The 24,801-nt window shown below is 45.5% G+C and overlaps 1 protein-coding gene and 1 pseudogene across 4 annotated transcripts in view; one reads left to right on the top strand and one right to left on the bottom strand.

Moving 5' to 3' along the window:
• The window catches only part of LOC123746268 (sushi, von Willebrand factor type A, EGF and pentraxin domain-containing protein 1), an 89,424-nt gene extending 85,408 nt beyond the window's left edge, over nt 1–4,016 (top strand). For 2 of the 4 annotated variants that reach the window (XM_069314895.1, XM_069314894.1), the window contains exons 49-52: nt 58–153; nt 1,416–1,511; nt 2,603–2,696; nt 3,253–4,016. In XM_069314895.1, the coding sequence (XP_069170996.1) occupies nt 58–153; nt 1,416–1,511; nt 2,603–2,696; nt 3,253–3,355 (389 nt within the window). In that variant the 3' untranslated portion in view covers nt 3,356–4,016. The remainder of the gene's footprint in view (nt 1–57; nt 154–1,415; nt 1,512–2,602; nt 2,697–3,252) is intronic. The other 2 variants (XM_045727615.2, XM_045727614.2) reach the window with 2 other exon arrangements.
• LOC123746269 (probable ATP-dependent RNA helicase DDX10) lies at nt 970–24,715 on the bottom strand (annotated as a pseudogene).
• Nucleotides 24,716–24,801: the final 86 nt, after the last annotated feature.

Raw genomic sequence — 24,801 nt, 5'->3', positions numbered from 1 at the left:
TGGGAACAGGGAGTCTTAAAACACATTATGGGACCTTGTCCTTCTCACCACAAACAGCCCTGTGTGTTGCATCATGTCTTAATGGCGGAACCTGCGTTGCACCGTACAAGTGTCGCTGTGTTACGGGTTATGTTGGTGCCCGCTGCGAGACTCGTGAGTCTTTCAGTAACAATTGAATGTTTTTTTCTTATGTTCTGGATAGCAAGGCTGTGAATACGACACATCTTGTTATTGATGTTTTTCTGCAATAATGCTGTTTGCTATACCAATGCTTGCTGCTGTATTCGCAGTGTAAATTAAGCTTCAGCTTTGTCTTTCATAAATAGATTTCCCATTTTTATTTACTTCTACAGTATTTGATATTAGGTAAATATATTATTCTGTGAACTTTAATTATTATAATAAGCAATGAATACATTAATTCAGTACATTAATTACAGTACAAAATTTTGTTAATGGTGCTTGAAGTTAATAGAGCAGGACAATTCCAAAGTCTCTCGGTAAGCTATTTCTGTACAAGCTATAACATAGAATACATAACATATAAACTACAGTATTTACATTGAAAAAGTATAATCATTTCCTGTTGCACCTTTCCAATATACATAGAATACAAGGTATGAAGCTTCAAGAAATGTCCATTAAATTTATTTTAGTAGATGATAATCAATTTTTTACCAACAATCTATAATAATTCTGGGAGTTTGCAGTTCTTGACTGCTTGTTCTTTCAAAAAATTCATAAGTTCTCGAACATTATGTAGTAAATGAGAATACTTTGGCAAATTCAGAAATAATTACAAAAATCAATTCTAGAGCAGAAAGATTTGACAGAAATTCTCTCTAAAATTTAAGCTCATTCTCAAAGTGATAAAGAAATACTGTACAGTATAAGAATACAGAGTATTTGCATATAAATTCTGCATTGGTAATTTGAAAAACATGTACATGGAAAAACTAAACAATCATGGTTTCTCAATAATTTATTAAGTTCAAATGGAGATATATGACAGTATTTACTTGCCAACACCATTTTCTTTCTCTCCAAGTTAAAACATTATTCAAGAGTGCTAACTTTCTAGGGCCGTGCTTTCTCCAGTGATAATACTAAGTAATCCTACTAATTTGTGTAGCAAGAGCCCAACATCTTATCCTCTTCATATATTCAGTCTTCTCTCATCATATCACCCTCTCACATGGAGTAAACCAAACTGTATATCTGCATTCTTTATACTAAAACTACTTATTTCTTCATCTTTGTAGTTCATTCTAACTTATTAATTATAGGCTCCCAGTCTCATGCCATCAACAATATTGTCTTTATTTACCTTTTCATTCCCTGATTATTCGTCCTAATGACTACCTTTTGGCACTAATAATCGGCTGCCTGCCTTAACCCGCACTGCTCCCCAACAGCACTTTGCCCGCTGCCCTGCCTGCACGGCGGTGTCTGTACTGGACCACATCGTTGCACCTGCCTCCCTGGATATGCTGGGGCCCGCTGCCAGACTCGTGAGTCACCATTTCTACAATCATGGCATTCCCCATTAGTCTATGATATTACCAGATATTACCAAATGCAGAAACTAAAAACCACTAAACTATTTTTTTTCAGCTAGCCTGATGTCTTGACTCTCTGGAATCATATGATGGACATCTTGGATTCCCAACTAAGCATAATCTTTATAATTGACCTCTATTTCCCCCCACCAAATCTGACACAGTATTTTAGAAACAGATCTCTGCTAAATGAATGGTGTAGTGCTCAGCACATTTACTTTAGAGAAGACTTGAGTCATCTTATTCGTAAAGAATACCTCACCACTGTGGTATTCAGTTCTTCCATCTGATAGTCAATTTCCAAATTTTGCTCCCTGATTCTTGGACTACCTCAACAGTCTATTTACCTGTCTGATTTGTTTAATTATTTTAAGCAAGCCCCAGTGATTTATCCTAAATGTATTTGCCCTTAACAGCAGAATGAAGAGATTCAGGCATGTTTCCTTACACCTAATGTGTTTGTTGACCTGGCAGTAAATACATACCCAGGAATTAAGGGACTGTTCTAGGTTACAACCTGAGGAAGGTCAGTCGTTGCCCTAAGGTGACTTGGATAAGCTTAACAGGCTTCCTGTACCAGAAAATATGAGACCAAAACTTTAGAATTTCATTGTGTTTCATTCTCAGGTGTTCTTTTGTTCTAACTAAAGTCATCTTGCCTTAGCCTAGCTGTTATGGCATAACACCTTGTAGGCAACCCATCAGCCATCTGTCCCAGCTACCAGGAGCTGCCAATTAACACCTGCTGTACTCATTGTTGACCCTCTTTTCATCATAACTGTAACCCATTACAAATGTTTTAACAAATAATGTACAGTAGTTCACATTTTAACTATGTTTATATTGAACTCATGACCTTCAAGCATTGCACAATATTGTACAGTATAAAGTTTTCTTTACTAGCGCAACTGAAAGGAATATGTAAACCAGAAGGTTATACTCTGACCTATCCTAAAATCATGTGAAAACCAGGCGGTATATAATATTTTTAAGCAAAAATATAGAGTAAAACTTTGGTATGATGCATTGGTTACTCCCGACAGCTGTATGTGAGAACGACTGTGGAGACCAAGGACGCTGCATTGGCCCCAACGTGTGTCACTGCAGTCGAGGCTATACAAGTCCCACTTGTGACGAGTGAGTATGATTCTAAAATTCAGCTGGCTTTTCTCAGTATAACCCTGCCAAGTCTTGCCAACCTAATCCTACTTTGCCCTACCATATCAGCTATTTTTGAACTTTCAAATATTGTTCCAGAAGTTAAAGCTTAACTTGTTTTAAGGTTTTAATTATAACGAAGTTCAGACTTTTGAGGTTGTATTGAAATAATAGTTAATTTTTGTTTTTAAGAATACAGTGACTGCCCAGCGATTCTGAACATAAAGAGCTGTTCTAAGATTTTGTGCACTCATCTAAAAAAATTTAATTCATTTATATACTTATAGAAATAAAGGTTTCAATCTACAGAATATGTTCAGTCCTGTAATAGGTTGGTTTTTGGCAAGTCAGACTTAGCCTATATAATTGCCATTCATTCCTGGTGAAGTGTGGGTAAGATGGGTTTAGAGGGGGCTGCATTACAACCACATACAGTACTGTACTGTATGTGGTTGTACTGTACTGACACACTAAAAAGAACTCGCCATGTAGCATAATGCTGATTGTGAAACTAACCTATTCTACTGATCAACAGCAATGATTATGACTACAGCTACTATGGTAGCCGAGATGATATCCATGAACGGACCCGCCTTGAAGACTGGGACCTGGTGGCCTTCCAACGACGCTATCATTAGTGGCCATAAAATCTTCCTTGCTTTAACATTTATAAAATATTTTCTTTGTGTACATTAATCATATAAAAGCTGTTATGTGTTGTAATTATCGCTATGTAGCTACACAAAGATTTTTTTAGTTATTTTGTTTCAGCCGATTTTATAATCATTACTTCAGTGTGATCATTTAATTTTATGCTAGAATTGTCAGGCATCTTCCAGCTATTAAGTATTGATTAATGGAAACAAACTATAAATGTAAAACCTTATTTAGCAAATATAAATATTGGATGAGAAAATCAGGATGAAAAAAGTACAGTACTGTATTGTACTATTAAAGTACCTTTAAGATTGCACTACAGAAGTAAAATTCCAGTTTTTGGTACTACATGTCTAAGAGAATGTACAATGGGTTATGAATTATGTAGTTATACTTTACATCCTATAATCATGATAAAATACAGTATACTATTCTTAAATATGTAATAAAATCAATATATGATAGGCATATGATTACGGTTGTTGAGTTTTTAATATTTCGTAACTTTAAAGATATCTTCATATGTGAAATATATCTAGATATCCTTCATTGAATATCAGGTTAAATGTCATAATGGCATTTAATTACAAAATGGCCTCCAGTATTTACCAGAATATATTATATAATAAAAGACTGAAAATACTTTGTTTCGTTCTTCCTGTTGAAAATTAAACTGAATGAGGGGTTTCAGGGAAGAGCTCCTTGATGGCTTCATGAAGCCATCTTACTAAGATGGCTCACTACTACTGGGTCACATGACATTCTGTCTGGCTTACAACAGACTATGAGCCAAAACCTTGGCACCCCCTTCCCCCCTGACGGGTTACATAGTGCAGGGGAATATTATCATCACCCTCGCTAAGAAAGCATCCAGAAAGTCGGCAAAACTTTACAAAAAACTGTAAGGGTCATAGAAAATAATAGTTTATCTAGGTAAAAGTACATATAAACAAAATGAGTTACAAGCAAAATGTTGGATTTCTAGATGGAGCTAGTATACATTCGCTGCAGAGTGAGCAGAGGCATACAGTTAAGGACTGGCACCCAGTCAATGCTCCCTGGCCAGGATATGAACCCAGGCTGTACTTGTGAAGTGCCTGGCGACTATTTTTACCACTGCATCATCTTTTTTAATAACTTTTTGATGGCCGCAACTTTTGTCACTGGCTTCTTCTTGGAGCTTGTCTTGGTAATTTCCTGGTTAACGTTGGAGTCGCTGTCATTAGGTTCCTCTGTTTCATCTTGGCCAATCCACCGATTCTGAGTCTTAGAGCTGCTGAGGAAGTCATCCTCGTCTTCATCACTGTCATCTGTTGGCAATATATGCTAACTGCACTGCATCTTTCACTTACAGCCTCATTACTATTAACTTGCTGTTCTTTGTCTATGACTGCTACTTTGCTACTATCTTAAATAAACTTTTTTAATTGTATTATTTGGTGACTTTGTCCTCTGCATGTTATCTTTTTCCTTAGAATGCTGACACAAGTGTAATATACTTTATTTACATTATTCTTATGTATACAGTACTAACAGAACAGTCAGTCTAATGTACATGCAGGACTATAAAAAAAAAAAATCCCTACACTTAAGGGCAGCAAGAGGCTGAAGCAATCTACTCAATACCCTCTTAATTTACGTTCTCTTAATATCATATGCTTCATACTATTTAACATATTCTTGAGTATTATCATATATTTATGGAATAACCAAATGTATAAATTTTACCTGCTCCAAAATCAAGTGTGGTGAGTTTTGGCTTCAATGGCAAGTCAGGTCCCTGCTGCACATGGTCGGTCTCTGCCGCACTTGACATCGCGCCCAATTTCTGCTTCAATCTTTTTTCCAAGAACCTTATTCTAGGCGTGACTGCTAGTCCTAATGACCTATTGAAGTACAATTATTTATTTATATGCATGGAAAGCAATAATAGTGTTAGCAGTAAACCATAAAATTTTTAAAACCATGTTTCTTAAAATTTTATATTTGAAAAGGACACAAATTTCTTCTAACACATATACTGTGCCAGTACACTATTTAGTTACAGGCACATGACTACAGGAAAAACTACTCATTAGTCTATTGTCTGTCACTTTTCCACAATAAACAATATATAAAGCATAATGGTCACATTCATGGATACGGTCTTCATAAGCATCAAATTGAAGGGACGAGATTATCTCCAACAGCGAGTTTACATTATTATACATGCTCCCTTTTCTCTCTTGTCTGTGTACTGCTCTAGCTTCTACTTAGACATCCATGTAACTCCATGTCAACTAGATTTAATTAACCTCACTTTCCTCTGCAAATGCCCTGACTACTATGGGCATCTTCAATTACTTATTTTGCACTCAGTTTAGTCTAATAACTTATTTTCTGTCCACCTATTCTGTGTGCTTTTCTACCATGTTGGTGGCATACAGTACACTTACAGCTTTTACAGTAAGCGTTCACTTGGTCTGCTTCGTCTCAAGATAAAAGTTTTCACCATTTTACAGATTACAAGATTATTCTCTAACTGATCTTAAAAATACAAAAGTTTAATTACTTAATACTGTTCTGTAATGGTCATGAACCTTGGTATTTCTTGCGTATATATTATAAGCTTTTTATATGAAGATCCTCAACAAAATGGTATATGGTTCATTGCACAGCCTCACACGCAAGTTGGCATTTACAGTATTGTACTTTATATCTACAATATATAATAAATATGCTTCAAATTTATTGCTTTCACAAGTACTACAGTACTACTATTTTTAACATATTGTATTTCTATTATACTGTATCATAAAATTATCTGTGTGAACCTGGGAACTACCAAGAAGATCCTGGCTGTGCTCAAGCAGTGCAAGTGGTTATACATGAAGATTAAAATCATGTACTGTATGTACCAATCCTGACCAACTTGTCTTGTAGATTCAGCAATAAATGCCAAGTCAGGATATTTTTCCCAAAGGAAACAACCTTTTATATGATAATTTGTTTTAGGCCTACAGGGTTATGAATGCCTGTTAGAATGCAGACAATGGCCACTAAATAACTTAACATTCAGCTAAAAATATTCCACAGCAGTTAGAACTAAAGCAATTCATTTCTGTTGCCAGGGGACAGCAAGCCTTCACATAGGATTATGAGGTCTTCCTAGGCTAATTACCAACCTCCTCCCCAGGATGCAATACTCAACAATTACTCCTGGGTACCTATTTTACTGCTCGGTGAACTGTGGCATCTGGTGAAAGGAAAGGTAACCAACCATTTCTGTCCTGCCTAGGGATTGAACCCAGGTCCCTTGATTGTGAGCCGAGGACACAGACCACTCTGCTACAGGACCCCGTTACGAGGTACCATTTACGAGGTAAGGGGAAAAAACAAGAATAGGGGGAGAAGTAATGATATGGTCATCAAATCTATCAACATGCAAGTCAACGATGCCCTCAGTACCTACCTGGCAAAGGCATCAAGGTCAACGGAAAAGATGTCAAACACTTTCTTGTCCTTCATTACAGCCAAGTGTTTCAAATATGCTTTAAAAGCCCGCACTGCCTCCTCTTTCAGGTTGGTGTATTTACTCAATATTATTTCAATCTTGACATTGATGCTCTGCATTTTAGAAGGATCAACACTGGAAGAGACATTAAACATATTTAATTTTTAAAATGTATCTTTTAGCAATAGAGCAGCAAGCAACTGTCACCTGTGGAAAAACATGGTAAGATAATTATCAGAAGAAAGATGCTGTGTAAATATGGCCGGACTTCAGGATGCGTTGCTTTCAAGCTCAGCAGGGTTTAGTCGGTTATGTGCCCGTCTGGGGGGACCCAAGACATGACTTCAGTTCTACACACACTGCACTAAAGATTTTCTCATAGATATGTCAAGTTAATGGTGACTTTCTTGTGCATCAGGAGAAACTAAGTAATTACCAAAAGAAGGTGTCAAGCTAGGAAGACTATGCAGCACCAGCATCAGGAGAAAGTGCTTAGCCAGTGTGACTATACTGTGCTTGGGGGTAAGTAGACAACGAGATATTAAATGCAGTGAAGGAACACTGCCTAACTACTCATTAGTCCAAGTGCTAATAAGTAGCACTTGGACTAATGAGTAGCACTTGTACTAATGAGAGGGGGCCAAGTGACCCTCTCACTTGGACCATTATATATTGAATACAAGTTGGAAGGTCATCACTGTTCTGACCAGGTCAAGTGGATGCAAACAACAAAACAGAACAAGCTATTAAAAGCAGTCTTCTGAGGATTGCCATTATCTTTCATGCAATAAACCTGGTGCATTTTTATATTTGTATACAAATCATGCAAGCACTGTACAGTTTTAATTCTTACCAAACAAACTGAAATTAATAATGACACTTTCTTTGAATAATAAAAAGAAATAGCCCATATGTCCACGAAGTGACAAAGTGTGGAAGTTCATTTCTAAACAATATTTGAATGAACAGAAACTTTACATAAAATTACCAAATTTTGAAATGCACCCAAAATGATTTATGTAATCTGCACTCTGGTTCCAAGGATCAATGCCCTTGTGGCCCGGTCCCTGACCAGATCTTCCTGGTTGGTGGTCTGATCATCCTTAATCTTTATTCTCTCCAAAATATACACTGTGCATGGCTATAAGAACTTGCCACTTTTCCATACAACTCTAATCTTCTAAATCCACACACATTTGTTTGCTAAATTATTTTAATTCAATTATGTTACGTAAGATCTAAAATATTTATTTTAATCGATACTAGTATTTAAGAAAACTAATGTCACAATAGTATCCAAGAGAAGGAATCAATGCCTCCATGCACAGGGTTTTTTTTTTTTTTACCAGAGCACAAACCACATCCCCCTACCCCCTCTCTTTTTACTTTACATCATCCTAATTTGAACTATTTATCCATTACTATTTTTTTTAGTACAAGTCAAGGATATATAACCATTTTCAAAATCAAATCAAAATTTTTAAAAATCAGGCTGACACATTTAAGGCTGATGTGTTCAAGGCTGACATGCTGAAGACTAACTGGGCTTATACCGCGCCCAAGACATAAAAGGGCCTTACTTTTATTACCATCACTCAATAACAGCCTTGGCAAATTCTTATCCTCAATGAGATTTAACATACTATCAACAAATTCAACACTAGCATATGCACACAACACTAGAATTTATTCTATAATAAAATGATCCTGTAGTGCTTATGACATAACAGAACTCCTGGAAACATGAACACACACTACTCACTATTTTCTCCACTGGAATATTTTTTGCCTTCAGATTTGCAATCATTGCCCCTTCTTCTGAGGGCGTTAATAAAAGAATAGCCTCCCCACTCCTCGAGTAACGAGCAGTCCTGCCTGCACGATGAATGTACGTAGTCACATCTTCCGGACAGTCGGCTTGTACCACCCAGTCAACAGATGGAATATCTGAAAACAATCAACCCTTTTTAAATTACTCCATTCAGGTCTATAGATTCCCTTTCCAAAAGACAAATTTTGTTATTGTCTTTCCATAAATTTCTCATGATGTTGAGAATTTTAATAGACTACAAAGATAAAATGTTTTTGTTCTCAGTAAGGCATATGGTCATTTCTAAGTACGTACTGAAATTTCCGAGCTCAATTAGTTATTCTACATATTTATCACCTGGTAAGATGTACTGTACATTGTAAACTATGCAAGTATGACTCAAGAGTTGGTAAAAAAAAAATCAGTCTTTCTTAAAAGCCTATTTTGCCTAGGTTAGATTTTGATTTAATCAAAAGATAAAAATGCAAGTTTAAATTTAATTACATTTAACCATTTAGCTAAAGATAAAGAGGGACCATATTAAAAGATAAAGAAGTTATTTAAACCTGCCCGGGTTTTTAAAACTAAAAAAAAAAATCCCTAGACAGGAAAGTGGGTAGCTACCACACCAAAACACACATACTCACCAAGGCCTCTTGCAGCAACATCAGTTGCAAAAAGGACAGCATTTTTTTTTTTGGCAAAACTCATCATAAATTGCCATGCGCCTCAGCTGATGCATCGACCCATGAAGGCCCATTACTGACAAACCAGGATGAAGTTTGCAGAACATATTGAACATATATTGTACCTGAAAAACACAAATACAATCCTTCATGCCATCAGCTTAAAACAAAGTCTACCAAAGAAACCAAGTTAAGGAAAAGGCACTCAACACCCCCAAAAAAACAGAAATGTGCACACAATCATGTGATTTTGGCTAGTCATTTGCTATTCGCTTAAACCTTGAATTTATACAAAACTTTCTATGGTTTGTGCACAAAGAACGCATAACTATTACTCACTGAAACTTAATAATGGTAACTCAAGTGGGTGGGGGGGGTTCTTCATGCAAATGAAGTCGATCGTTTCTACCTAACAGGACGATAGCATCCCATCACTACGCCATTTGTTTATGAAAAAGTTATTCCAGAAGTTGAGTTTTATTTAGTACCTCTAGGGAGAGTATGTTCTAGACTGCATGGTGTATTACATGGGTAAACAGGTGTTTTAATAACTACACAAACATGTCTACACGAGAGCCTAAGAATTAAGAGAACTGCATAAGGCACAGTGGTCCATGCAGTGCAATTCCTATTCACTATCTATCCCAAACACAAGCAATCATATATTTGTCTAATCTACACACAAGACAATCCAGTAACCCCATGTCTATTATGCTACCTGGCAAAGTGTTCCATAAATCAACAATCGTATCTGGAAACCAGTACTTAACCGGGTCTTTTCTGAACCTAAACTTATTCTATATGCATGAATTGTTTTGTGTTCTATTTTGCATCAATACCCATGTTTTTCATTTTGCTATATTAGAAAACCAAAAAAACTTGCAAAATTATGCTAGATCATGGACATCAATTTCATTGAAGCCAAGGTCCTGCAGAGAGTTCCATCATCAAAGACTAAGCTGCTTAAAATTACATCAGGACACTTACTTGTTTACATGTGGCTAAAAACACGAGAATCTTGCATTTCCTGTGATGCCTAATGAACGACCAGAGGAATGTAAACTTGTTGTGAGCATCACAAACTACGTAACTCTCTTTCAAACTCTTTGGTGTGGAGGTCTTAGAATGCTCATGAACAGAACAAGACACAGGCTTGTTGCAGCCGGCACGAATTAAGTCCTTGACATCTCTGTAAAGGAAGCTGTGATTAATTCTTTATCTTTAAAACTGCCTGAACATCATTTAAGTATAAAAATATGCAGGTCCTGTACATCCTTAATCAAAGTGAGCTTCCATACACTTAAAAGTATAGCAACTAAATTTATCCATTTTATCATGTTTAGAAAAAATGGTTTAAAATATAAGATTTAAGTCAGGGAAAATCCAACACTAAACTAAGGAAAAGTTTACGAAATTTATTTACAAATAAGGAAATTATCCTGGTGAATACATATGCAAATAAATAGGATAATCTCTACCATAAATATAACCATCAGACAATTTTCAATAAACAGTTCTTCAATGTGAAGATATTTGCAATAAACATTATCTACAATGACAACTAGTACAATGAATACTGGTTAATACATAGCAGAAACTGGCAAATAAAAACAAATTCACACACACCTGGCATAATCTATATGCTTAAACATTAAATTTTATATATATATATATATATATGTATTTATACCTAGTTTGTGTTGCCGAGAACAGAAGAGTCTGTCGTTCAGATGGAAGTTCCTGCAGAATGCAATTCATGGTATCGGCAAACCCCATCGAGAGACACTGATCAGCCTCATCCAATATCAGCATCTGTTGGGACAAAATGGCATATATGCAAAATTCTCAAATTATATTTTGAACTTATCAAAAGCCCCATTCTGAGTAAATATATACTACTGCTGCTCCCACAGACATTGTGATCCTATGCTCTTTGTAAACAAATTTGGCCTGACAGACATTAAAATTCATTCTGAATCTTACTTGTACATTATCACTTGCAAACTCCGGGTTCTCTGTCATGTGTTGTAGGAGACGACCTGGTGTGCAGATCATTATGTTGCAGGGGCTAACACGATTCCACTCGTATTTCAAATCTTTCCCACCTACAATAAGAAATATATCGTATGTTAAACAAGGCAAGTGTAATATATCATACATTGTACTGTATACTATGAGATGAAGTCAGAATTTATTTAAAGTGGCCACTTTTCAATTTCCTTCTATAAAACTGGTAAATATTTGTATAAAAAGAAATATATGATGACAACTACCATTGAGAAACTCCTGTAAATTTTAAATCTGTTCGTGCTGAAGGTGAGTATAGTAAGGTCACATTTTTAAGCCGAGTAAATTCTTAATTTGGCTTAGGAATAGTAGAGTAAATAGGCAAATATATGGGTGGAAGGGGAGCAGGGTGGAACACAGCAAAGTAACAATTAACCATGTACATTAAATTTGTGTTTTCCATCTGGGATAAAACATTAACATAAGGCCCATAGTACGTATGGTACCTGAAAAAAGTACGAGATACTTAAAGTATGCTATACAGTGCAGTATCCGAGACAAACTGATGACACTTATATGTGGTAAAGAGATTGCAGTTTAGATCCTTACAGAGAGTGGGTGTCAGTGAGACTACATTTCTGCTACAGGTGATTATACAATCAATCCTTCAATAACATAATTTATAGTGATGAGTACAAAATACAGACTTAGGAGAAAATAATAATCCACCTTCTGTCATACTGAAAAAAAATCAATGATAAATGTGCAAAGGTCTTGAGAAAGAAAAATTAATTTGGCAATACCATATACTGTACCTTATTCTAGGCATAATACTGCACATTATATGTACTCCATTATGCTTAGAATAGAAGGTGGACTAAAGTTCACATAACAGCCCAGATTTTGTCCATACACATTTCAGCTGAAATACATACTATCTAATTCTTAGATGGGATTGAGACTGTATTGGAGGGGAGTTACAGTGGTGCTGGAAGCAAGTGTCTGTGAAGGCTACATTTGTGCTGGAGGCAAGTGTCGGTAAGGGGTGCACTTGTGCTGAAGGCGAGCGTTAAGTGAAGGGGAGGGGGGCAGCATTTGTGCTGGAGGCAAGTGTTGATGAGGGGCTACATTTGTGTGGGAGGCGAGTGTCGGTGGACACCACATTAGTGCTGGAGAAGTGTGTCAATGAGGTTACATTGTTACAAAAATAACAAAAATCTGGGATCAAATACTGCATAATATATTTAAACATGTACCAATATAGCCTAAATAAGTCTTAACATAACTTTCAAGGAAAAGGCTAGTAGAAAAAACTAAAAATTCTTACCTATAACAAGACCAGCAGAAAAGTCATGTTCTTTTCCTATTTTGTTGAGCACCTCAAAGATCTGATAAGCCAATTCTCATGTTGGAGTGATGACCAGAGCTCCAAGTCCATCCATGCTTGTCCATTTTTTGAAGTACAACATTTCTAAAAGATGAAATGCAAAAATGTTTGAGTCCAGAATAATCAGATATCAGTTTAATAATGCAAAATAGATCAAGTTACCTAAAAAAAAAGAATAGTAAAGTACTGTGCTAGAAAAAATAAACATAATAATGCTTATGGTTTTAGACAAGTACAGTACATATTGTGGGCCTCCTATACAGTATACATACATGTTTTATTAACGTGAACTGAAGGGTTTGTTCATAAACTTAAGTAAATTCTAATGATATAGGCATATTATATACATAAATCAATGCTTGCTTTGTTTGGTTACTTACAGGAATTATAAAAGCTAATGTCTTCCCCGAGCCTGTCTTTGCTGCCACAACAACATCAACACCACGGAGGGAAAACACAAGGGACTGACGCTGTACCTTGGTGGGAACTGAAAACTTTGCATCGTTGAGACCTTTCAGAGTTTTTCTACTTAAAGGCAACTTTGAAAAGTTTTGAATTTCATCGGGATTTATGTCACCAAGCTGAAAAAAAGAACTTATTAGCATTTAAGCTGAATACAGTACCACTTTACAGATACTTTCCACTCTTTTTAGATATTATTTATCAACTGATTATCTACTGTATAGTACACAGTAAGTATCATGCATAGTACACAGATGCTTTATATACATTATACATTTACAAGTACACATAAAGAGACATACATGAAATTACAGTGGTTGACTGACCTTTTCTAAGATTTTCAATATTATTTAGCTCTTCTTTTTCCTTTTCGCTTCGTTTTTTCTTGGGCTTAAACTGAGGTTTTTTATCACCTTTAAAGCCATATTTTTTATTCTGAGGCTTTGGCCTCTCCATATTGTATCTCTGACTTGCCAAAACTCTCTGGAAAGAATAAATTATATTATATCAAGGCAGAAATGTCTGAAATTATTATATAATGGTTATTAAAAATAAACAGAAATTTGCATAGGCCTAAGCAGACAAGAAACTGTTTAATAGTATTGATATAATTCTAGTCACTTTTCTAGCTTTATCTTTTAACAGATGTCAGTTTTTATTGTGTATGGTTTCCATAGCACAGTGGTCAGCACAGTTGGCGCACAATCGAAAGGTACCGGGTTCAATTACCATAGAAAATAGATACCCATGATTTGTACTTGTGGGTTGCATTCTGGGAAAGGTCAGACCTGTAATTGTCCTAGGAGGTTCCTCAATTAGTCTAACAGATTTCTTGTCTCCAACAATAGGGAATGAAATCATATTGAACATAAATATGAGCAAGCACAACTGTACTAGCCAAGTTGTGCTTGCTAGGGGTTGAGCTTTGGCTCTTTGGTCCCACCTCTCAACTGCCAATCAACTGGTAATCTGTCACACAACTGGTAATCTGTCAGTAGGGGACAATTAAACTGTAAACAATCCTATATCAACAAAGATCGTTTTCTATTTGTTAACCCCAAATAGATTGTTAGGTTAAGCCATATGAGCCTAGGTTAGGTTGGGTTTGGTAAATTTTAGTAGGCTTTAAAATCCATTATCCAACTGTCTTGGGTAGTAAGTGATTTCTTGTTGCAACTCCCACACTAAGACAGATTTCGACTATCACACGAGTCCTTGTGGCGCAGTGGTACAACACTCGCCTGGTGCTTCGCGAGTGCTTTCGTCTGAATTCTTATCCTAGCCAGGGAGGATTGATTGAGCGCCAATCCTTAACTGTAGCCTCTATTCACTCTGCAGTGAATGGTGTACCTGGTTGTTAAACGAATTGGCAGGTATTACAGGGAAAATTATTATTAAGGACTTGACTGAAACGCTATGAGTGCTAATGACTGAACAAGAATGTAAGAACATACAGGGTTTTATATATATACACACTAGTATATATATATATATATCCGTACTAGGGAGGTGAGACTGACCTATGAGGGAGAATTAACACGCAGAGAAACACATCTTGACCCAAAGCAGATGGCAAACTTGACAATGGATGAAGGGGGACCTTCGACAAGCCGCTGGCTTCCTATCCTCGTCGAGACCACTAGTGCCAGTGGCCCCTCAGGTAAATTCCGGTAAATACTGAAGACGACACGCGTGCCAGAGCCCTGCTGGACCACACGACGTTGTTTACATCGCCAGCAGTGTTGTCACATCCAAATTGCTGAAAGTAGCGAACTGAGGGTCTAAAAGTAGCGATTTTGTGATATGAGTAGCCCAATTTTTTTTTTTAGTGACTGATATGGGTTTCAAAGTAATATATTTTGATATATAGAGTACACTACACGACGTTGTTTTATTAATATTATTTCTGCACACACACACACACAATATATATATATATATATATATATATATATATATATATAATGATAATAGGATAAGTTACCAATATTTACTGTATGAAGCATATGGGTGTGGAGTCCTTCCACGTCTTCACATATGCGCTGGCGTGTGTTCGCTTCAGTTCTCGCCTGAAACAAATGAATGAATTAAATAAGTTTGTCTTAACTTTCATATTGCAAAATCATATCAAGATTTCTACACTACAATCATTGTAGGTAGATGCCCCAAATGCTGTGCGTATTAGTGGCTTTAAGCATAGTATGTACTAGCTTTTATCTATTAGTCCAACATTCTGCTTGTAATTTTTTTAATGTATTTACTTTTACCTGAATAAACATTATTGTTATTATTATATAGATATTAAATGTGGGCTGACGTGCTTAGCGCTGACCAGCGAGTAGTAGTTTATTGTGCACCCCCGAAGTCCGGTTGTGTAACCGGAGCCCGACCAGTTGTGAAAACGCAAGCCTAGCATTTACAAACCAAAAGACCTCTGAAGAACAACCATGCATGAACCGAAGCCCGACCATGCACAACCCGAAGCCCAATTGACACCCTCGGGGCCCGACCAGTTATTTAACCAGAGACCAACCAATTGTGAACCGACCAGTTGTGTAACCGAAGCCCGACCAGTTATTGAACCGCAAGCCTAGCAAGAATGAACCGAACCAAAAAAATCTGAAACACAACCATGCATGAACCGAAGCCCGACCATGCACAACCCATGGCCCAAGTGACACCCCCGGAGCCCGACCAGTGCACCCTGAGCCCGACTAAGAACCTACCCCGAGCCCTACAGAGGTTCCCCAAGCCCGAGAGCCTATCCCGGTCCCGAAAGAGCCCACCCCCAGCCTGACCGGCAGCCAACCAAAAACCCTACCAAGAACCCACCCCCAAGCCCTACCAAGAACCCACCCCAAGCCCTACCAATAACCCACCCGAAGCTGGACAGACACCCACCTGGAGCCCGAACAGTCACCCACCCGGAGCCCGACCAGTCAAACACCCGGAGCCTGCCAGTTTAGTGAACCGGAGCCCACCAGTTGAGTGAACCGGAGCCCACCAGTTGAGTGAACTGGAACCCGTCAGTTGAGTGAACTGGAACCCGTCAGTTGAGTGAACTGGAACCCGTCAGTTGAGTACCTGGAGCCCGCCCCGAGCCCTACCGAGAACCCACCCTGAGCCCGACCAAGAACCTACCCCGAGCCCTACAGAGGTTCCCCAAGCCCGAGAGCCTATCCCGAAAGAGCCCACCCCGACCCCTACCGAGAACCCACCCCCCCAAGCCCTACCAAGAACCCACCCCCCCAAGCCCCACCGAGAACCCACCCCCCCAAGCCCCACCGAGAACCCACCCCCCCAAGCCCCACCGAGAACCCACCCCCCCAAGCCCCACCGAGAACCCACCCCCCCAAGCCCCACCGAGAACCCACCGCCCCAAGCCCCACCGAGAACCCACCGCCCCAAGCCCCACCGAGAACCCACCCCCCCAAGCCCCAACGAGAACCCACCCCCCCAAGCCCTACCGAGAACCCACACCCCCAAGCCCTACCGAGAACCCACCCCCCAAAGCCCTACCGAGAACCCACCCCCCAAGCCCTACCGAGAACCCAGCCCCAAGCCCTTACCGAGAACCCATCCCCAAGCCCTACCGAGAACCCAGCCCCAATACCTACCAAGAACCCACCCCAAGCCCTACCAAGAACCCACCCGAAGCCGGACAGACACCCACCTGGAGCCCGAACAGTCACCCACCCGGAGCCCGACCAGTCAAACACCCGGAGCCCGCCAGTTTAGTAAACCGGAGCCCGCCAGTTGAGTGAACCGGAGCCCGCCAGTTGTGTGAACTGGAACCCGTCAGTTGAGTACCTGGAGCCTGCCCCGAGCCCTACCGAGAACCCACCCTGAGCCCGACCAAGAACCTACCCCGAGCCCTTCAGAGGTTCCCCAAGCCCGAGAGCCTATCCCGATCCCGAAAGAGCCCACCCCGAGCCTGACCGGGAGCCAACCCCAAACCCTACCAAGAACCCACCCCCAAGCCCTACCAAGAACCCACCCCCAAGCCCTACCAAGAACCCAGCCCTAATACCTACCAAGAACCCACCCCCAAGCCCTACCAAGAACCCACCCGAAGCTGGACAGACACCCACCTGGAGCCCGACCAGTCAAACACCCGGAGCCCGCCAGTTTAGTAAACCGGAGCCCGCCAGTTGAGTGAACCGGAGCCCGCCAGTTGAGTGAACTGGAACCCGTCAGTTGAGTACCTGGAGCCCGCCCCGAGCCCTACCGAGAACCCACCCTGAGCCCGACCAAGAACCTACCCCGAGCCCTACAGAGGTTCCCCAAGCCCGAGAGCCTATCCCGATCCCGAAAGAGCCCACCCCGAGCCCTACCAAGAACCCACCCCCCAAGCCCTACCGAGAACCCACCCCCCAAGCCCTACCAAAACCCACCCCCAAGCCCTACCAAGAACCCAGCCCTAATACCTACCAAGAACCCACCCCAAGCCCTACCAAGAACCCACCCGAAGCTGGACAGACACCCACCTGGAGCCCGAACAGTCACCCACCCGGAGCCCGACCAGTCAAACACCCGGAGCCCGCCAGTTTAGTAAACCGGAGCCCGCCAGTTGAATGAACCGGAGCCCGCCAGTTGAGTGAACTGGAACCCGTCAGTTGAGTACCTGGAGCCCGCCCCGAGCCCTACCGAGAACCCACCCTGAGCCCGACCAAGAACCTACCCCGAGCCCTACAGAGGTTCCCCAAGCCCGAGAGCCTATCCTGATCCCGAAAGAGCCCACCCCGACCCCTACCGAGAACCCACCCCCCAAGCCCTACCGAGAACCCACCCCCCCAAGCCCTACCGAGAACCCACCCCCCCAAGCCCTACCGAGAACCCCCCCCAAGCCCTACCGAGAACCCCCCCCTCCAAGCCCTACCGAGAACCCACCCCCCCAAGCCCTACCGAGAACCCACTCCCCCAAGCCCTACCGAGAACCCACCCCCCCCAAGCCCTACCGAGAACCCACCCCCCAAACCCTACCGAGACCCCACCCCCCAAGCCCTACCGAGAACCCAGCCCCAATACCTACCAAGAACCCACCCCAAGCCCTACCAAGGACCCACCCGAAGCCGGACAGACACCCACCTGGAGCCCGAACAGTCACCCACCCGGAGCCCGACCAGTCAAACACCCGGAGCCCGCCAGTTTAGTAAACCGGAGCCCGCCAGTTGAGTGAACCGGAGCCCGCCAGTTGAGTGAACTGGAACCCGTCAGTTGAGTACCTGGAGCCCGCCCCGAGCCCTACCAAGAACCCACCCTGAGCCCGACCAAGAACCTACCCCGAGCCCTACAGAGGTTCCCCAAGCCCGAGAGCCTATCCCGATCCCGAAAGAGCCCACCCCGAGCCCTACCAAGAACCCACCCCCCAAGCCCTACCGAGAACCCACCCCCCAAGCCCTACCAAAACCCACCCCCAAGCCCTACCAAGAACCCAGCCCTAATACCTACCAAGAACCCACCCCAAGCCCTACCAAGAACCCACCCGAAGCTGGACAGACACCCACCTGGAGCCCGAACAGTCACCCACCCGGAGCCCGACCAGTCAAACACCCGGAGCCCGCCAGTTTAGTAAACCGGAGCCCGCCAGTTGAATGAACCGGAGCCCGCCAGTTGAGTGAACTGGAACCCGTCAGTTGAGTACCTGGAGCCCGCCCCGAGCCCTACCGAGAACCCACCCTGAGCCCGACCAAGAACCTACCCCGAGCCCTACAGAGGTTCCCCAAGCCCGAGAGCCTATTCCGATCCCGAAAGAGCCCACCCCGACCCCTACCGAGAACCCACCCCCCAAGCCCTACCGAGAACCCACCCCCCCAAGCCCTACCGAGAACCCCCCCCCCCAAGCCCTACCGAGAAACCCCCCCCAAGCCCTACCGAGAACCCACCCCCCCAAGCCCTACCGAGAACCCACTCCCCCAAGCCCTACCGAGAACCCGCCCCCCCCAAGCCCTACCGAGAACCCACCCCCCCAAACCCTACCGAGAACCCACCCCCCAAGCCCTACCGAGAACCCAGCCCAATGCCCTACCGAGAACCCAGCCCCAATACCTACCAAGAACCCACCCCAAGCCCTACCAAGGACCCACCCGAAGCCGGACAGACACCCACCTGGAGCCCGAACAGTCACCCACCCGGAGCCCGACCAGTCAAACACCCGGAGCCCGCCAGTTTAGTAAACCGGAGCCCGCCAGTTGAGTGAACCGGAGCCCGCCAGTTGTGTGAACTGGAACCCGTCAGTTGAGTACCTGGAGCCTGCCCCGAGCCCTACCGAGAACCCACCCTGAGCCCGACCAAGAACCTACCCCGAGCCCTACAGAGGTTCCCCAAGCCCGAGAGCCTATCCCGATCCCGAAAGAGCCCACCCCGAGCCCTACCGAGAACCCACCCCCCAAGCCCTACCAAGAACCCACCACCCAAGCCATACCGAGAACCCACCCCCCAAGCCCTACCGAGAACCCAGCCCCAAGCCCCACCAAGAACCCAGCCCCAAGCCCTACCGAGAACCCAGCCCCAAGCCCTACCGAGAACTCAGCCCCAAGCCCTACCGAGAACTCAGCCCCAAGCCCTACCGAGAACTCAGCCCCAAGCCCTACCGAGAACTCAGCCCCAAGCCCTACCGAGAACCCAGCCCCAATACCTACCAAGAACCCACTCCAAGCCCAACCAAGAACCCACCCGAAGCCGGACAGACACCCACCTGGAGCCCGAACAGTCACCCACCCGGAGCCCGACCAGTCAAACACCCGGAGCCCGCCAGTTTAGTAAACCGGAGCCCGCCAGTTGAGTGAACCGGAGCCCGCCAGTTGTGTGAACTGGAACCCGTCAGTTGAGTACCTGGAGCCTGCCCCGAGCCCTACCGAGAACCCACCCTGAGCCCGACCAAGAACCTACCCCGAGCCCTACAGAGGTTCCCCAAGCCCGAGAGCCTATCCCGATCCCGAAAGAGCCCACCCCGAGCCCTACCGAGAACCCACCCCCCAAGCCCTACCAAGAACCCACCACCCAAGCCATACCGAGAACCCACCCCCCAAGCCCTACCGAGAACCCAGCCCCAAGCCCCACCAAGAACCCAGCCCCAAGCCCTACCGAGAACCCAGCCCCAAGCCCTACCGAGAACTCAGCCCCAAGCCCTACCGAGAACTCAGCCCCAAGCCCTACCGAGAACTCAGCCCCAAGCCCTACCGAGAACCCACCCCCAAGCCCTACCGAGAACCCAGCCCCAATACCTACCAAGAACCCACTCCAAGCCCAACCAAGAACCCACCCGAAGCCGGACAGACACCCACCTGGAGCCCGAACAGTCACCCACCCGGAGCCCGACCAGTCAAACACCCGGAGCCCGCCAGTTTAGTAAACCGGAGCCCGCCAGTTGAGTGAACCGGAGCCCGCCAGTTGTGTGAACTGGAACCCGTCAGTTGAGTACCTGGAGCCTGCCCCGAGCCCTACCGAGAACCCACCCTGAGCCCGACCAAGAACCTACCCCGAGCCCTACAGAGGTTCCCCAAGCCCGAGAGCCTATCCCGATCCCGAAAGAGCCCACCCCGAGCCTGACCGGGAGCCAACCCCAATCCCTTCCAAGAACCCACCCCCAAGCCCTACCAAGAACCCACCCCCAAGCCCCACCAAGAACCCAACCCCAAGCCCTACCAAGAACCCACCCCCAAGCCCTACCAAGAACCCACCCGAAGCTGGACAGACACCCACCTGGAGCCCGAACAGTCACCCACCCGGAGCCCGACCAGTCAAACACCCGGAGCCCGCCAGTTTAGTAAACCGGAGCCCGCCAGTTGAGTGAACCGGAGCCCGCCAGTTGAGTGAACTGGAACCCGTCAGTTGAGTACCTGGAGCCCGCCCCGAGCCCTACCGAGAACCCACCCTGAGCCCGACCAAGAACCTACACCGAGCCCTACAGAGGTTCCCCAAGCCCGAGAGCCTATCCCGATCCCGAAAGAGCCCACCCCGAGCCTGACCGGGAGCGAACCCCAAACCCTACCAAGAACCCACCCCCAAGCCCTACCAAGAACCCACCCCCAAGCCCTACCAAGAACCCTGCCCTAATACCTACCAAGAACCCACCCCAAGCCCTACCAAGAACCCACCCGAAGCTGGACAGACACCCACCTGGAGCCCGAACAGTCACCCACCCGGAGCCCGACCAGTCAAACACCCGGAGCCCGCCAGTTTTGTAAACCGGAGCCCGCCAGTTGAGTGAACCGGAGCCCGCCAGTTGTGTGAACTGGAACCCGTCAGTTGAGTACCTGGAGCCCGCCCCGAGCCCGACCGAAAACCCACCCAGAGCCCTACCGAGAACCCACCTTGATCCCTACAGAGAACCCACCCCTAGTCCTACCATGAAAACACCCTGAGCCCTACAGAGAACCCACCCTGGGCCGACCAAGAACCTACCCCGAGCCCTACAGAGGTACCCCAAGCTCGAGAGCCCATCCCGAACCCGAAAGAGCCCACCCTGAGCCTGACCGGGAGCCAACCCTAAGTCCTACCAAGAACCCACCCCGAAGCCCTACCAAGAACATACCCGAAGCCGGACAGACACCCACCTGGAGCCCGAACAGTCACCCACCCGGAGCCCGACCAGTCAAACACCCGGAGCCCGCCAGTTTAATAAACCGGAGCCCGCCAGTTGAGTGAACCGGAGCCCGCCAGTTGAGTGAACTGGAACCCGTCAGTTGAGTACCTGGAGCCCGCCCCGAGCCCTACCGAGAACCCACCCCGAGCCCTACCAAGAACCCACCCCGAGCCCTACCGAGAACCCACCCCGAGCCCTACAGAGAACCCAACCCCCCCGAGCCCTACCAAGAACCTCCCCCCCGAGCCCTACCAAGAACCTCCCCCCCCCCCCCGAGCCCTACCAAGAACCCACACCCCCCCGAGCCCTACCAAGAACCCACACCCCCCCGAGCCCTACCAAGAACCCACACCCCCCCCCCCCCGAGCCCTACCAAGAACCCACACCCCCCCCCCCCCCGAGCCCTACCAAGAACCCACACCCCCCCGAGCCCTACCAAGAACCCACACCCCCCCGAGCCCTACCAAGAACCCACACCCCCCCGAGCCCTACCAAGAACCCACACCCCCCCCCGAGCCCTACCAAGAACCCACACCCCCCCGAGCCCTACCAAGAACCCACACCCCCCCGAGCCCTACCAAGAACCCACACCCCCCCCCCCGAGCCCTACCAAGAACCCACACCCCCCCAAGCCCTACCAAGAACCCACACCCCCCCAAGCCCTACCAAGAACCCACACCCCCCCAAGCCCTACCAAGTACCCACACCCCCCCCAAGCCCTACCAAATACCCACACCCCCCCAAGCCCTACCAAGAACCCACACCCCCCCAAGCCCTACCAAGAACCCACACCCCCCCCAAGTCCTACCAAGAACCCACACCCCCCCAAGCCCTACCAAGAACCCACACCCCCCCAAGCCCTACCAAGAACCCACACCCCCCCAAGCCCTACCAAGTACCCACACCCCCCCCAAGCCCTACCAAGTACCCACACCCCCCCCAAGCCCTACCAAGTACCCACACCCCCCAAGCCCTACCAAGAACCCACCCGAAGCCGGACAGACACCCACCTGGAGCCCGAACAGTCACCCACCCAGAGCCCGCCAGTTGAGTACCTAAAGCCTGCCCGGAGCCCCGACCGACAACCCACCCCGGAGCCCCGACCGACAACCCACCCCGGAGCCCCGACCGACAACCCACCCCGGAGCCCCGACCGACAACCCACCCCGGAGCCCCGACCGACAACCCACCCCGGAGCCCCGACCGACAACCCACCCCGGAGCCCCGACCGACAACCCACCCCGGAGCCCCGACCGACAACCCACCCCGGAGCCCCGACTGACAACCCACCCCGGAGCCCCGACCGACAACCCACCCCGGAGCCCCGACAGAGAACCCACTTGGGGCCCGACAGAGAACCCACTTGGGGCCCGACAGAGAACCCACTTGGGGCCCGACAGAGAACCCACTTGGGGCCCGACAGAGAACCCACTTGGGGCCGGAAAGAGAACCCACTTGGGGCCCGACAGAGAACCCACTTGGGGCCCGACAGAGAACCCACTTGGGGCCCGACAGAGAACCCACTTGGGGCCCGACAGAGAACCCACTTGGGGCCCGACAGAGAACCCACTTGGGGCCCGACAGAGAACCCACTTGGGGCCCGACAGAGAACCCACTTGGGGCCCGACAGAGAACCCACTTGGGGCCCGACAGAGAACCCACTTGGGGCCCGACAGAGAACCCACTTGGAGCCCGACAGAGAACCCACTTGGGGCCCGACAGAGAACCCACTTGGAGCCCGACAGAGAACCCACTTGGAGGCCGACAGAGAACCCACCCCGCGCCCAACCTTTCATGGAGAAAATTGAACACCAGGCGACAAAAATAATTGCAGAATGAGGTCTAGTTTCATACCATGAACGGTTGAGGGTCACAGGGCTAACAACACTGCAAACTAGGCATATGCCAGGATGGATCTCACCGAAACTATTAAAATATCGACTTGAATCGACTTGAGAATGGTCCAGGACGGACCGAAACTCGTCGTCCCTTCAACTTCTAGTGTGTGGTCTGGTCAACATACTTCAGCCACGTTATTGTGACTCATCGCCTGCCTATTAAAATATTGAAAAGTTTCCAAGATATGGATCCAGAGAACAACTTCAAAAGGTCAGATGGAACACAAACAAGGAACAACGGTTTCAAGTCCAACAAGCCGCAGTGTAGGACTGAAAACATAAGCTATATTTTCACCCACAGGGTTATAAACCCATGGAACCGCCTATCTGCTAAAGCAGTAAATAACATAACACTTGAATTGTAAAATCCAATTTGAAAAAAAATCGGAACAAATGGGGGACCTGATCTGCTACCAGAAATTTTAGCCAAATATCCCCAGTCTGCTAACTGTAGGTAGTAACCGAGTGACTGTAACCTATCCACCGCTGCCCACTGGATGGGGGGGGGGGGGCGGTGTGCAGGACAAACATATCAATTGTGACACTAGCTCTCCACATATGTCAGGTGCTTAATTTAGAACCTGTACTTGAGGTCGATCTCGAACCCATTGTTGATGTGACGACTTATATTGAATTTTGTAACTAGCTCATCAAGATTGTAACTTGCTTAGCTAAATGAATTGTGGGGTTCAGTCCCTGAGCCCATTATGTGCCTCTGTAACCCTTTCCACTACCGCCCACAAGATGGGTATGAGGTGCATAATAAACGAACTAAACTAACATTGATAGGCATTGTTCGAAGCAAACTCCATACGCAAAACCCCATTATATTATATAATTCTATATACTGTGTATATATAAGATATAAATATGTCAAAAAGAATTATCACTCTTACCTGGAGCAATGTTGCTGATGTCGGAAATCAGCGGTATATGTTGTCGCGTTGGCGGCACCGACGATACTGAGCGGCTGATCGAGCCTTCAACGACCAACCGCCGTTTGAACGCCATTTTGAAATTCCAGGGCTGCCATTCACACCTCAAGATAAATATCTATTTATTTTGATTCTGTTTATTTCAATATTTAAATGAAAGTA

The sequence above is a fragment of the Procambarus clarkii genome, chromosome 80 (assembly GCF_040958095.1).
Source record: "Procambarus clarkii isolate CNS0578487 chromosome 80, FALCON_Pclarkii_2.0, whole genome shotgun sequence".
NCBI classification, from domain to species: Eukaryota; Metazoa; Arthropoda; class Malacostraca; order Decapoda; family Cambaridae; genus Procambarus; species Procambarus clarkii.
Note: the sequence above shows the minus strand (reverse complement) of the source record. Positions and strands in the feature narration are given on the sequence as shown.